This window comes from Amblyraja radiata, chromosome 9 (assembly GCF_010909765.2).
Source record: "Amblyraja radiata isolate CabotCenter1 chromosome 9, sAmbRad1.1.pri, whole genome shotgun sequence".
NCBI classification, from domain to species: domain Eukaryota; kingdom Metazoa; phylum Chordata; class Chondrichthyes; order Rajiformes; family Rajidae; genus Amblyraja; species Amblyraja radiata.
Genome location: NC_045964.1, coordinates 59,156,857 through 59,171,851, shown reverse-complemented (window position 1 = coordinate 59,171,851; position 14,995 = coordinate 59,156,857). Strand labels below are relative to the sequence as shown.

Here is a 14,995-nt window from a genome sequence, read left to right as displayed (position 1 = left end):
TACAACCGTGTCAAGTGAAAGACATAAAAGTGCTGGAGCAACTCTGCGGGTCAGGCAGAACATGGATAGATGACGTTTTGGATGTCGACCTGAAACATCGCTTGTCCATGTTCTCCAGAGATGCTGCCTGACCCACACTTACTCCAGCACTTAGTGTCTTTTTTTTGTACGGCAGCATCTGCAGTTCCTTGTGTCTCGTAACGTAGACAGCTAAGTGGAAAATATGCATGAAGTTTCTAATTGTAATATTTACAATGTAAATTTGTAAGCAGGTGGAGATTTATGGGATCATAAAGCACAATATGTAGACTTCTGTGTCTGTTTCAGTTATTTCAGATGTACATATATCTCCCAGGCCTACAACCGACCTGTGATCTATGTGGTCCTTCAATTCTGGCCACTTGATCAGCCTCTATTTCCTCCCTCTATCATTGCCTGCAGCTGCCAATGCCTTATTCTGCAATTCCTTCCCTAGATCTTTCAACCTGGCGAAACCTTCCAACTTTATAGCGCTCCTTCAAACGTCTCACAATGACACACATGAAAGACTGCAGATACTGTAATTTGAAGCAGGAAGTACTCAGCTGGTCTGGCAGCATCAGTTCAGTGAAATGGATAGTCAGCGTTTTGGGTTGAAATCCTTTCTCTGTACTGAAAGTGTGGAGGGGAGATGCAATAATGAGGCGAGTGAAGTAGGTGGGACAAGAGCTCGCATAGAAACATAGAAAATAGGTGCAGGAGTAGGCCATTCGGCCCTTTGAGCCAGCAACGCCATTCAATATGATCATGCCTGATCATCCAGAATCAGTACCCTCTTCTCCCCATATCCTTTGATTCCGTTAGGACTAAGAGCTATATCTAATTCTCTCTTGAATACACCCAGTGAATTGGCCTCCACTGCCTTCTGTGGCAGAGAATTCCACAGATTCACAACCGAGTCTGGGTGAAATTGTTTTTCCTCTTCTCAGTCCTAAATAGCCTACCGCTTATTCTTAAACTGTGACCCCTGGTTCTGGACTCCAACATGGGGAACTTTTTTCCTGCATCTAGCCTGTCCAATCCCTTAAGAATGTTATATGTTTCTATAAGATAACCTCTCATCCGTGTAAATTCCAGTGAATATAAGTCCAGTCGATCCATTCTTTGAGATAGGTGGATTCGGATGAGGAGAGAGGACACCTGAATTTACCAAATTAGTTAGCTGGTTGTGAACTAAAAACATTCGGTGCAGTGCCGATCCAACCATACCCGCCCTTTCACACCAAGTGCTGCTACAATTAGACCATTTAAAATGTTATTTAAATTATGATACATTTACAAAATATAGTGCAATGGTTTAAAAAAAAATCAAAAATAGGTTCTCCACAAGTCATCACACCATGTAACAAAATTGACGGCACACGAAAAATAAGTGACCAAGGGATATAAATTAATCGTCTACTTACTGTAAACGAGTGAGAGAGAACAAGCTACAGAAGTACAGAGAAAGGAGAAGGGGTGGAGCTGAAAGGATTCTTTAGCCACAGGATGGTGAATCTGTGGCATTCATTGCCACAAGACAGCAGTGGAGACCGAGCCACTGGATATTTTTTAAACGGAGATTGATAGGTTCTTGATTAGAGAGAGCGTCGAAGGTTACAGGGAGAAGTTCAAGTTCAAGTTCAAGTGAGTTTATTGTCATGTGTCCCTGTATAGGACAATGAAATTCTTGCTTTGCTTAAGCACACAGAAAATAGTAGGCATTTACTACAAAACAGATAAATGTGTCCATATACCATGATAAAAATATATACACACATGAATAAATAAACTGGTAGTGCAAATAACAGAAAGTGGTTGCTAATAATCAGAGTTTTGTCCAAGCCAGGTTTAATAGCCTGATGGCTGAGGGGAAGTAGCTATTCCTGAACCTGGTTGTTGCAGTCTTCAGGCTCCTGTACCTTCTACCTGAAGGTAGCAGGGAGATGAGTGTGTGGCCAGGATGGTGTGGGTGAAGGCAGGAGAATGATGTTGAGAGGGAAAAATACAGTTTGGGACAAAGACCCATCCTTTATTTATTTGCCTCTACACTCCACAACTGTAGATTTGTAATAGAAAAAAAAACACATGTGGTTAAAGTGCACATTGTCAGATTTTATTAAAGGCCATTTTTTAACACTTTGGTTTCAACATGTAGAAATTACAGCAGTGCTTATACATAGCCCCCCCTAACCCCCTCCCCCCCCCCCCCCCCGGGATTCATGGACATCACCAGTTGCTGGGTGTCTTCCGGCCAATGAGTTTTGAGGCTTTTGTTTGAACTTGAGCAGATAGGATGTGTCTATACATTTCAGAATTCATTATGCTACTACCATCAGCAGTTGTATCATCAGTGAAGATAAGTGAGCCAGTACCTTCAGCAGCCATACATGTCCAGGCCATAACACCCCCACCACCATGTTTCACAGATGAGGTGGTATGCTTTGGTTCTTGGGCAGTTCCTTCTCTTCTCCATAGTTTGCTGTTGCCATCACTATGATATGTTAATCTTCGTCTCATCTGTCCACAAGACATTTTTCCAGAACTGTGGTTGCTCTTTTAAGGATTTATTGGCAAACTGTAACCTGGCCATCTTATTTTTGCGGCTAACCAATGGTTTGCATCTTGCAGTGTAGCCTCTGTATTTCTGTTCATGAAGTCTTCTGCGGACAGTGGTCATTGACAAATCCATACCTGACTCCTGAAGAGTGTTTCTGATCTGTCGGACAGGTGTTTGGGGATTTTTCTTTATTATAGAGATAATTTTTCTGTCATCACCTGTGGAGATCTTCCTTGGCCTGCCAGTCCCTTTGCGATTAGTAAGCTCACCAGTGCTCTCTTTTTTTTCTTAATGATGTTCCAAACAGTTGATTTTGCTTAGCCTAAGGTTCGGCTGATGTCTCTAACAGTTTTATTCTTGTTTCTCAGTCTCATAATGGCTTCTTTGACTTTCATTGGCACAATTTATCCTTGTGATTGAGGCAGTGCAGCGTAGGTTCACGAGATTGATCCCTGAGATGGCGGGACTGTCATATGAGGAAAGATTGAAAAAACTCGGCTTGTATTCACTGGAGTTTAGAAGGATGAGGGGGTATCTTATAGAAACATATAAAATTATAAAAGGACTGGACAAGCTAGATGCAGGAAAAATGTTCCCAATGTTGGGTGAGTCCAGAACCAGGGGCCACAGTCTTAGAATAAAGGGGAGGTCATTTAAGACTGAGGTGAGAAAAAACTTTTTCACCCAGAGAGTTGTGAATTTATGGAATTCCCTGCCACAGAGGGCAGTGGAGGCCAAGTCACTGGATGGATTTAAGAGAGAGTTAGATAGAGCTCTAGGGGCTAGTGGAGTCAAGGGATATGGGGAGAAGGCAGGCACGGGTTATTGATAGGGGACGATCAGCCATGATCACAATGAATGGCGGTGCTGGCTCGAAGTGCCGAATGGCCTCCTCCTGCACCTATTTTCTATGTTTCTATGTTTAACTTTGGTCCTCATGTTGATAAACGGCAATAAAAATTTCCAAAGGTGATGGAAAGACTGGAGAAAAGACGGTGCTGAGAGCTCTCTCATACCTGCATTAAGGAGGCAATTAAACACACCTGGGCAAATACAAACACCTGTGAAGCCATTTGTCCCAAACATTATGGTGCCCTGAAATGAAGGGGGCTATGTATAAAGACAGCTGTAATTTCTACAAGGTGAAACCAGAATGTATAAAAATGGCCTTTAATAAAATCTGACAATGTGCACTTTAACCACATGTGATTTTTTTCTATAACAAATCTCAAATTGTGGAGTACAGAGGCAAATAAATAAATGACGGGTCTTTGTCCCAAACATTATGGAGGGCACTGTGGATCAGCCACTATCGAATGTGTAGGAAGGAACTGCAGCTGCCGGTTTAAACCGAAGATATAGACACAAAAAACTGGAGTTACTCAGCGGGACAGGCAGCATCTCTGGAGAGAAGGAATGGGTGACCTTTCGGGTCGAGTCAGACTAGTCAGGGGAAAGGGAAACGAGAGATATAGACGATGATATAGAGAGATATAGAACAATGAATGAAAGATTTGCAAAAAAGTAACGATAATAAAGAAAACAGGCCATTGTTAACTGTGTGTTGGGTGAAAAGGAGAAGCTGGTGTGACTTGTGTTGGGGAGTGATGGAGAGAGGAAATGCCAGGGTTACTTGAAGTTAGAGAGATCAATATCATACCACTGGGCTGTAAGCTGCCCAAGCTAAATATGAGCTGCTGTTCCTCCACTTTGCGTTTAGCCTCACTCTGACAATGGAGGAGACCTAGGACAGAAAGGTCAGTGTGGGAATGGGAAGATGAATTAAAGTGTTTAGCAACCGGGAGGTCTAGCTACGAACGAATGGTGCAGCTGACTCGATGGGCCAGATGGCCTAATTCTGCACGTATGTCTTATGATTCCTAATGAAAGCCAGCAGGGAGCTGTGGGCTGCATGGGTTTTCTTTGTGTCACTGTCTCTGCAAAGGCAAGAAGACTACAGCGCCTTCTCCAATGTAAAGAATCCCACCTTCTAATGCGTCTTCAAGTTCCAATGATGTCCAAGCAAACCAAAAAAAAGATGAATATATAGAGTCACAGAGCCATGCAGCATGCAAACAGGCCATTCAGCCCAACACGTTCATGCCGACCAGTCCGATAACAGCAACATATGTCCATTAAAAATAAACACTGGAGTAACTCAGCGGTCAGGCAGCAACTCTGGAGAAATAGAATTGATGACGTTTCGGATCAAGACCCTTTTTCAGTCTTAGAGAGGGGTCTTGGCCCGAAACGTCCCCTATTCCTCTTCTCCAGAGATGCTGTCTGACCCGGTGAGTTACTCCAGCATTTTGTGTCTATCTTCGGTGTAGCCCAACATCTGCAGTTCCTTCCTGCACATATGTCCATTAATGGAATCCCATGCTATTAGTAGAATCAAAGTACGTGCAACACTGCAGCACTGAGAATATTTTCACTCATTTTACTGGTGGGTAAAAGGGAATTATGGCAACAGACATTGGTGACGTTTCTGGGATAATTGGCATTCATGGCTGTCTCCACACTGCCCCGACAACATGCTGGGAGCTGCATGGCCTTGGTACGTTGAATGGCCTCTTTCTCTGTTGTAACCAGGAAACAAAAGCCTTGCGCTAGGACGTGCTTTACCTGTGTTTGTTAGTATTGGTCCATTAGAAAGCTGGTAGGGCGCTGGGACGCCAGCTGGTAATGCCAGAGTCGCCGCGGTGGCAGCTGCGCTCTGCAAAAGAAATAGCAAGAATAGAAACATAGACATAGAAACATAGACAATAGGTGCAGGAGTAGGCCATTCGGCCCTTCGAGCCGGCACCGCCATTCAATGTGATCATGGCTAATCATCCAAAATCAGTACCCTGCTTTTTCCCCATATCCCTAGATTCCTTTAGCCCTGAGAGCTATATCTAACTCTTTCTTGAATACATCCAGTGAATTGGCCTCCACTGCTTTCTGTGGCAGAGAATTCCACAGATTCAAATCTCAGAATTTAAACTGATCAAACAAAGCAATCACAAAAAGAAGTCCCTTTAGTGGTCCCTGGTCCTTTAGAGGTCCCTTTAGCCACATGGTACAAAAACACAGGTCATTTTACACATTGGTTGCGGTGACGTATACGTTTATGTTGTGGCGAAAGAAGGATTTTCACTTTTGTAGTGCTAAGCAATATTTTTTTTATACGATTAACACTAATGTGTGCAAGAGGCATGCCTGAAGGATATTTTTATTCTCACGCTGATATTATCTTGTAATATTTCTTAGTTTAGGTCAAAGGAGCAGAATTAGGCCATTCTACTCCGCCATTCAATCATGGCTGATCTATCTCTCCCTCCTAACCCCATTCTCCTGCCTTCTCCCCATCACCCCTGACATCCGTACTAATCAAGAATCTATCTAGAGCCCTCCATAATGTTTGGGACAAAGACCCATCATTTATTTATTTGCCTCTGTACTCCACAATTTGAGATTTGTGGTTAAAGTGCACATTGTCAGATTTTATTAAAGGTATATTTATACATTGTGCCACCGTGTCCTGTTTAGTTTATGTTTACTGCCTGTTTTTCCAATATGGTACATATTAAACCGCCTTAGTAGGTTATAGCAGACAATCGGCAAAAGTGGATACCATCCCCCCAACCCCCCCACCCCCCATGGTCCGTTATAACAAGGGTTATCTGTAGAGTCAAGATATCAACATTGAAAAGTGAAGGAGTTTCCCCATAGCTATCAAACGAAAGGGAGCAGGTTTCAAAACCACATTCCTTATATGTGTCTTTTTACAATACTGGAGAGTTTTTGACGAACAAGATTAGTGTTCACTTTTTTACACCAATACACTGTTCTTAACAAAAATCTACCCAACATGTGAAACCTTAGAAATAACAGATATAACTTAGATAACTTCAAGACCGAAAATCAAAAACTTTTTTCATAATAGACAAATTTTCATCGTCTTCCCACCATTTTGGACACCAAAAGTGTGACATTAAAACCTCTGCCACATTTAGTCATGAATATTTAATTCATAAATAAACTTCGTTTGGCCCCTCATACATATACGTTTTGATAATGATCTAGGGAAATATCTTCATCAATATCAGGAGAAAAATACAGTAACATAAAGATAATACAGTACAATAAAGATCCTGTAACGGTGCTTGGTGTCCATTGTCACAACGACCGTTGTCGGGGTCGGTACGTCCGTAAGTTAAATCATGGAGGCTCCAAACCATTAATGCTTTTCAAACACCCAACGAGGTACGGTAGTAGCGATGGAGTCAATTTTTTTATTTTTTTTCCAATTTAATATATCGAAAACACCTTGGTGTCAAAAACGCAACGACCGTTTACGATATATTTTCCAACTTTTTTAAATCAATTAAAAAAATGTTGGGGACATTAATCGGTCATCAAAACTAAGAAACTGAGCCAAACTTCAATTTGGCAACACACTGTCTCTTGTTTACCTTTCGTACGGACCAAGTCGCTAACTTCATTCCTTCGTGTCAACTTTGGGGAAACTCTGCAACGACCGTTACGGAGAAATGTTACTTACTAAAAAAATCAGCCCAAATCAATCGGCCATCGATAGCTCAAACACATAAGGTAATGTACCGTTGTGATCACATTGGTGAAAATGCTTGGTTCTCGCTAATAATGTAACGTTCGTTATCTGGGACACCAAACCTTTTAGTGTCCATCGCAACGTACGTTTGTGTGTATAATATGTAACGTGAGTTGCGGTGTCCACTCAGATGGATGCAGTATTCTACTAAATGATCAGGTGAATGAAGTGGAAACGGTGTTTGCAATTTTACTGTTCCATGTGGTATTCATAAACATAGAAAGGAATAAGAAATACGTGCACTTACTGTGCCAACCAGGTCACTGGTGGACACCACGCGGCAACCGTTACACAAAATGCATTTGTGTATGCTAATGCCATTTTCGGAAACTTGCCATCAATATGCTATATTTTCTTATATTTGTTGTTGATACTATGTTAGTCATGAACCCAATAAAGTGCTTGTCAACTTTTTTGAAGGAATTTGAAATTTGACCCCATTTGTCACATTTTTGTGGGCAGTATTGTAAAAGACACATATAAAAGAGAATAAACACCTTCTCAAGAGCATAAGACATGGGAGCAGAAATAATTGAAGAAGGAACTGCAGATGCTGGAAAATCAAAGGTAGACAAAAATGCTGGAGAAACTCAGCGTGTGCGGCAGCCTCTATGGAGCAGAAATAGGCCATTTGGCCCATCTGGTCATTGCTGATGTATTTTTCCCTCTCAACCCCATTCTCCTGCCTTCTCCCTGTAACCTTTGACAGCTGTGGAGCAATCCACCAGATTACCCTCTGGAGCTGTAGACAGCAGCTTTTAAATAAAGACAGCCACAAACTGCTGGAGTAACTCAGTGGGACAGGCAGCATCTCTGGAGAGAAGGAATAGGTGACGTTTTCGGTGGGGACCCTTCTTCAGAACTGGTCTGAAGAGTCTGAAGAAGGGTCTTGAACCGAAACGTCACGCATTCCTTCTCCCCAGAGGTGCTGCCTGTCCCGCTGAGTTACTCCAGCATTTTGTGTCCATCTCCCGTGAAAACCAGCATTTGCAGTTCTTTTCCCACATGCTTTTAAATAAAGTTGAAATCGGAGCAGCTGGCATCTGTGGCAGATCAGCATTCACTATTTCCATAAACAAATTAGAAATGTTGGCAGTTACGCATCTTCTAATCCAAAGCTAATACAACTTTAAGGGCAGACAACTGGGGACGTGCGCCCTTTTGTGGCAGTAACCGGAAGAGCATGCAGAACTGATCAGTGTCCAGATTATGAAGCTGACAGCTTTCAGAATGCAAAAATCAATGAAAAAGGTGCACTCGATGGGCAGCTATAAACTTTCACGGAATTACACAAAGGCTGCAGCAACACAAAATCAATTCCCACAAAGATTGAAGCTACGAGAAACTTTTAAGTAATGAACAAGGATGAGAATGGTACCCCCCCCCCGCCCGATGAATAATGACAGTTTGTGCAGTTTGTATCTCACCAACAACCAAATCCCTTCCGGATTAGCAAATAAAATGGTCAATAAAACTGACACAGAATCAGCAAAAGAATATCCTTACCATGCCAGTTGGATTCAAATGCTGTATTAGTTTTCCATCTTGCATAATAACTTGCGGTCCTGATTTATGGGAAGATGAGAAAACTACGGGATAAAGCGAAATAATGCAATTAGCACTTGCAAATATGATTCCTAGCTGAGTGATACAGGTGATCCTTATTTTTTTGAAAAGTCACACATATCACACCAGCAGAAACATCGAAGGAGCTCCCACAAAAAACCGAAGACAATTAAGTCATGGTCTTTTCCAAGAACACTTTATGAAATAATTATGAAAGAATTGAGAGCTACCAAGAATTTAGCTTCACAATAAACTAATCTGTATACATTAACATTCACAGACCAACTAACGGTTACTTTTCTTCTGCCCTTCTTCCCAGGGTGGGAATGTTCATGATTAGAGGGCATAACTTTGAGGTTAGAGGGGGGAAGTTTAAAAGAGATGGGAGGGTGCAAGTTTTTTTTTCTTTTTCTTTTTTTTTTACAGAGTGGTGGGTGCCTAGAATGCCGGCTATATTACCATGAAGAACCTCTTTTAAATAGTGGCATTGAATCTTTAAAACCAACTGAATGGATGGGAAACATTTAGAGCAGGGGTCGGCAACCTACGGTCCCCGGGCCGAATGCGGCCGGTAACCCTAAATCATCCGGACCGCAGACGGATTTTTTAACCATAATCATCTGGCCCGCCGAGCGCCCCGAGCAGTGGCCGGGCACCTCCTGCGAACACGTTTAAGAAAGAACTGCAGATGCTGGAAAAATCGAAGGGAGACAAAAATGCTGGAGAAACTCAGCGGGTGAGACATGCAAAGATTGCATGAGGCTGCCTCACCCGCTGAGTTTCTCCAGTATTTTTGTCTACCTTCTGTGAACACGTGATTTGATGCCTGCCTTCCGGGGCGGGATGGGGGCGGGATCCATGTGTACACGTGGTAGATGTGGCCCGGCCATCCGCTCACAGTCATGCAGTCCCTATGCAGAACAAGGTTGCCAACCCCTGATTTAGAGGGATATGGGCTAAACATGTGCAAGTGGGATTAGGGTAGGTTGGGCATTTTGGTCATCATGGGCAATTGGGACAAATGACTTGTTTCTGTGCTGCGAGACTCTGTGAAAAGGCAGACAGGACCTTATTTTAATGTTTCATCCAATAATGCAGATCTTCAATAGAGCGCTGAAGGTATGAATCTCGATTAGCTGCTCAGGTCCCTGGTATGGAACCTTCGCCATCAATCTTCAGACCAAGACGATGGCACAGTGGGGCAGCAGCGGAGTTGCTGCCTCATAGCGACAGAGACCCAGGTTCGATCCCGACTACGGGTGCAGTCTGTACGGAGTTTGCACATTCTCCCTGTGACCGCGCGGGTTTTCCCCGGGTCACAGTGATTCGCGTGGGGTTTCCTCCCACATTCCAAAGACGTGCAGGTTTGTAAATTAATTGGCTTTTGTAAATTGTCCCTAGTGTGTAGGATAGAACTAGTGTACGGATGATTGCTGGTCGACGCAAACTCAGTGGGTTGAAGGGCTCGTTTCCATGCTGTGTCTCAAAACCAAACTAAAGTTAGGGAAAATACCAGCTGACACAGGAGTGGCCCAAAAATTGAAAGGAGCAAATGACGAGACCTTGTCTTCTGGAGTCATAAAGTCATACAGCACGGAAACAGGCCCTTCGGCCCAATTAATCTATGCCAACTAATATGCCCCATCTAAGCTAGTCCCAAATGCCCAGACCCCTCTAAACCTTAAAAATTGGCCCATATCCCTCTAAACCTTTCCTATCCATGTACTTTAATTAAACCCATTTCTAAAATGGCGATGCGGTGGCACAGTGGTAGAGTTGCTGCCTTACAGCGCCAGAGACTCGGGGGGGGGGGGGAGGGTTCACATCCGACTACGGTTGCTGTCTGTGCAGAGTTTGTACGTTCTTCCCGTGACCAAGTGGATTTTCTCCGAGATCTTTCGTTTCCTCCCACATTACAAAGACGTACAGGTTTGTATGCTAATTAACTTGGTATAAGTGTAAATTGTCCCTAGTGTGCGTAGGATAGTGTTAAGATGCGAGGGTCGCTGGTCGGCACGGACTCGGTGGGCCGAAGAGCCTGTTTCCACGTTGTATCACTAAACTAAACGCTTCAGGAGATACACAAAAAACTGGAGTAACTCAGCGGGACAGGCAGCATCTCTGGAGAGAAGCAATGGGTGAAGTTACGGGTCGAGATCCTTCTTCGGACCTTCATAAAACTCATATCATGCACCCTCCTTATTTACGCACTGTGAAATATGCCCAAATCTCAGATTGCAAACGTCCCCGACTAACATTGTTTGTAAGGTACGGTGGGGTAACGTACCTGAATTAGCAGGGATGGTGCGCACTTGCGATGTCTGTTGATGCTGCTGGGCCTGATGTTGATGCTGCTGTTGTTGCTGCTGCTGCTGGTGGTGGTGTTGCTGCTGCTGCTGCTGCTGTTGCTGCTGCTGTTGAGCTTGAATTAAAATCTGCTGCTCCTCGGAGTGGAAGCCATCTACAGCCTTTGACTGCATTAGTTTGTTCTCCCATAGCTGAAACAATTCAAATAGCAGTGAAAATCCAACAAGCAGCAGATTTTTGCTATAGGTTTCTTCCCAGCTGTTAGCGGGCAACTGAACCATCCTACCGTGCGGGAATGGTGGCGCAGCGGTAGAGTTGCTGCCTTGCAGCGCCAGAGACACGGGTTCAATCCTGACTACGGGTGCTGTCGGTATGGAGTTTGTAGATTCTCCCTGTGACCATGTTGGTTTTCTCCGAGTGCTCCAGTTTCCTCCCACACTCCAAAGATGTACAGGTTTGAAGTCTAATTGGCTTGGTAAAATTTAAATTGTCCCTAGTGTGTGTATGTAGGATAGTGTTAATGTGCGGGGATCTCTGTTCGACGTGCAATCAGTGGGCCGAAGGGCCTGCATTGTATTTCTAAACTAAACAAAACTACCAATAACGAGAGCAGTCCCGAGCTACTACCTACTTAATTGGTGACCGTCGGACTATCTTTGATCGGACTTTAATGGTTTTACTTGCACTAAACGTTATTCATGTTATTCCGTTTATCATGTATCTGCACACTGTGGATGGCTCGATTGTAATCATGTTATCTTTCCTCCACTGACTGACTAGCACTCTACAAAAGCTTTTCACTGTACCTCAGCACACATGACAATAAACTAAACTAACAAAAAAACAATTGCGAAACTGACTACAAGATATACTGTAACAAATTAGAATGACAGGCTTTTTAAAGTCTGCCCAATTGGAATGATGTTGTGGGGTACACTTAAGGTGGAAACAGTGGCACATACTTTACAGAAAATAGAACATTTAATTTGCATTATCTGTGCCATAATTGTGTCCCTGCAACTGAAAACAGGCAATCCCTAACCTTGGCAAAAATAAATCATTAACATTTAAATGCTGCTGCTGAGATTGACCACAACAAGATTAGAAATACCAGTGACCATAATTCAAGGTAGATAAGACAACAAAACTACCTTTCGAAAACCACATCAATAATCCTAAAACACGATTAAAATGTCAACAGAAAGGGCAAACTTTCAGTCAAACCACCACATCTTCTGCTGTAAGAACAGCAGCAACTACAAAAAAAAATCTCATTGAGTTAAGAGAGAACATTTTTTAAAAAGGGCAGGTTCAGACTGTCAAATCAAAGCAAAATGCAGCATGTTCTGGAAATCTGAAATAAAAACAAACGGTTGAAACGATTAACAGATCAGGGAGCATCTCTGGAGAAAGGAACACAGTTAACATTCTTATCAGAATGGTCGAAGAAGCAGAAAAAGGACAGAGGGGAGGAGAGAACAAAAGGAAAGAAGTGGAATGCAGGAAGGATTCAATACTAAAGGGATGGCATGCGGAAGAGAAATAAAAGGTCAACCTAACAAAAGGTGCAAGTGGATGCAAGCAGAATCATCATCTAAAGTTGTTGAATTCAGTGCCAAGTTCACTAGACTGTCATATGCCTGGTTGAAAGGTGGCGTGCACTGACTTGACTTTCTATTGAGTTTTACTGGTACAGCACAAGAGGCAAGAACAGAGAGGTCAGAATGGAGCACAGAACTAAAGTGATGTGACTTGAAGGTTGGGGGGGGGGGGGGATCAATCTGCATTTAGAGTCATGCATCACCGAAAACAGGCCATTTTGCCTAACTCGTCTATGTTGACCAAGATACCCCATCTAAGCTAGTTCCATTTGCCCACATTTGGTCCATATCCCTCAAACCCTTTCCTACCCATGCACTTGTCTAATTGTCTTTGGTCTCTCAAAAGCAACAGAGGCTAAACTATAATGAAATATACCAAACAGAAAGTGGTACAAGTAAATTTCTGTCTCCCCAGGGTACAGTACCAGATGGTGAGAAGTTGAAGTTGTAACCCCTGTCATGCACAGGAACGTGACAATAAGAGGGGAACGCGCGTTGGTGGTGAAAGAAGGGGGTGCCAGAGAGAACAGTCCTTACATGTCCGTTTTGATAGCTATTCGCCGTTTGCCATGATTGGTAAAACACCTGTGGGAAAGTACCCAAAGGTTCTACATAGATGAGAAAATACCAAAAATTGCAATCATTTTCTTAAATCATGTTACAACGCAGTTTGGATGCAAAAATTCATCCAAGGATTTAAGCAATGGCAGTAAAACAGTGAATACGGAAGAGACCAGGAAAAGAAACCTAATTTTATGACGCCTTAAATCGTTAATATTTTTAATTGACTTTAGACTTTACCTTCAACTTTAGAGCACGGAAATAGGCTCCTTCGGAACTGATCATCGCCAAAATCTAAACTAAATTAAATTTACATTGTTCATTCATTTTTATAATTAGTTTTACCCTGAAAACGGGCATTGGGTTTTAACTAAAAGACCTACCGTTTTTAATTCTATAAGGACTTGCTCATCCACTCCTTCATCAAGGAACTGTTCCCGCACATCATTAATCACGTCTTCAATCACTGATCTGTAGAGTTTAGGCTGAAAAAATGAAGCAAAATAAAAGAGGTGATTAACGGGTGAAACTGGTCATATTTTTGGTTACAAATATTATACTAGCTACTCAAAGTTCATAAGTGATAGGAGCAGAATGAGGCCATTCGGCCCATCAAGTATACTCTGCTATTCAATCATGGCGTTGCTACAAAACCTACCATCAGCGGTGCTGTAGATCTGCCACTGCATGTGCGTGCGATTCCGGAGGCTTTGGGGGAGTGGGGAGAGATTAAAATGCAGGTTTGTATTGGTTGTCGGAGAGGGATTTCCTCGGGCTGCTAGCTGATGAAGAAAAATCGTACGCGGTTCCCTTCCCGGTTTAAAAAAAAAATTTGCTGGACCATTGCGTCGCTGGATTGAATTTTAAACGCGACTAAAAATGCCTTCAACATCACAATCGCAATATCAGGACAAAACAAAAGGTATGTCGTTTATTTAACATATTATTTTGCTTTTTGGCTTCATTTTAATCTTAGGATGCGAAAAATGTTATTTAGGCCCACATATGAATCGGCCGTGTCTTGCCTGCCGATAGGGGCTTAAATTTATGGCAACGGCAACATTCCAATCGATCACATTCCAGAAACATCCACTCTGAAGATAATCAAATTAAAATTTATTTTGCACAATCATGTCATAAGAATATCTAAATCATCTATATTTTGTGTTATTGTCCATCCATGATCAATATTTTCATACTAAATATCCACAGTACAGTTTTGGTCAGATGTATTGTGCAAAAAATAATGATTTTGATTATCTTGAGAGTGGATGTTTCTGGATTAATTTATGGGAATTAAACATTAAATTCCTTTCATTAGGCATATAAATTCATGACAAAGTGAGATTTAAAAATCATGTTATATTGTGAATTCTTGTGTGAATGGGATCAGTTTTCTTAAGAAATCGATAGATGTTTAGATCTAGTAATTGAATTTAGATGAATTTAATTGATTAGATAACTTTAATTGATTTGATGAAACTGATGAACATGAATTTTATGTTGGGTATTTACTATTTGTTTTAACGTTTAACTATATCATTTCTACCTTTTTTTCTAAAACTGCAAATAATAACTTGTTTCTATTAATGCTGATCAGTGCGTTTTTTTTTTCCTTGACATTTTAAACAGATGTCTCCGAAGAAGAAATGCAAAATTGTCAATCCAAATGCCCAGCAAAAGAGACTGATCTAGACAGCATTCGCAGAGATTATCCGAATTTGGACTACTCCAAATGTGATGATCTACAGGACATTCTTAATGGGA

General features: G+C 42.1%; 1 protein-coding gene across 4 annotated transcripts in view; it reads right to left on the bottom strand.

Annotated features, from left to right (window-relative positions):
• gtf2a1 (general transcription factor IIA subunit 1) overlaps positions 1-14,995 on the bottom strand; it is a 54,631-nt gene that overhangs the window by 22,905 nt on the left and 16,731 nt on the right. For all 4 annotated transcript variants that reach the window (XM_033027564.1, XM_033027563.1, XM_033027565.1 and 1 more), the window contains exons 2-5: positions 13,612-13,713; positions 11,047-11,257; positions 8,700-8,782; positions 5,204-5,294 (exon numbers count right to left, since the gene is read on the bottom strand). In XM_033027564.1, coding sequence (XP_032883455.1) covers positions 5,204-5,294; positions 8,700-8,782; positions 11,047-11,257; positions 13,612-13,713 — 487 coding nt within the window. The remainder of the gene's footprint in view (positions 1-5,203; positions 5,295-8,699; positions 8,783-11,046; positions 11,258-13,611; positions 13,714-14,995) is intronic.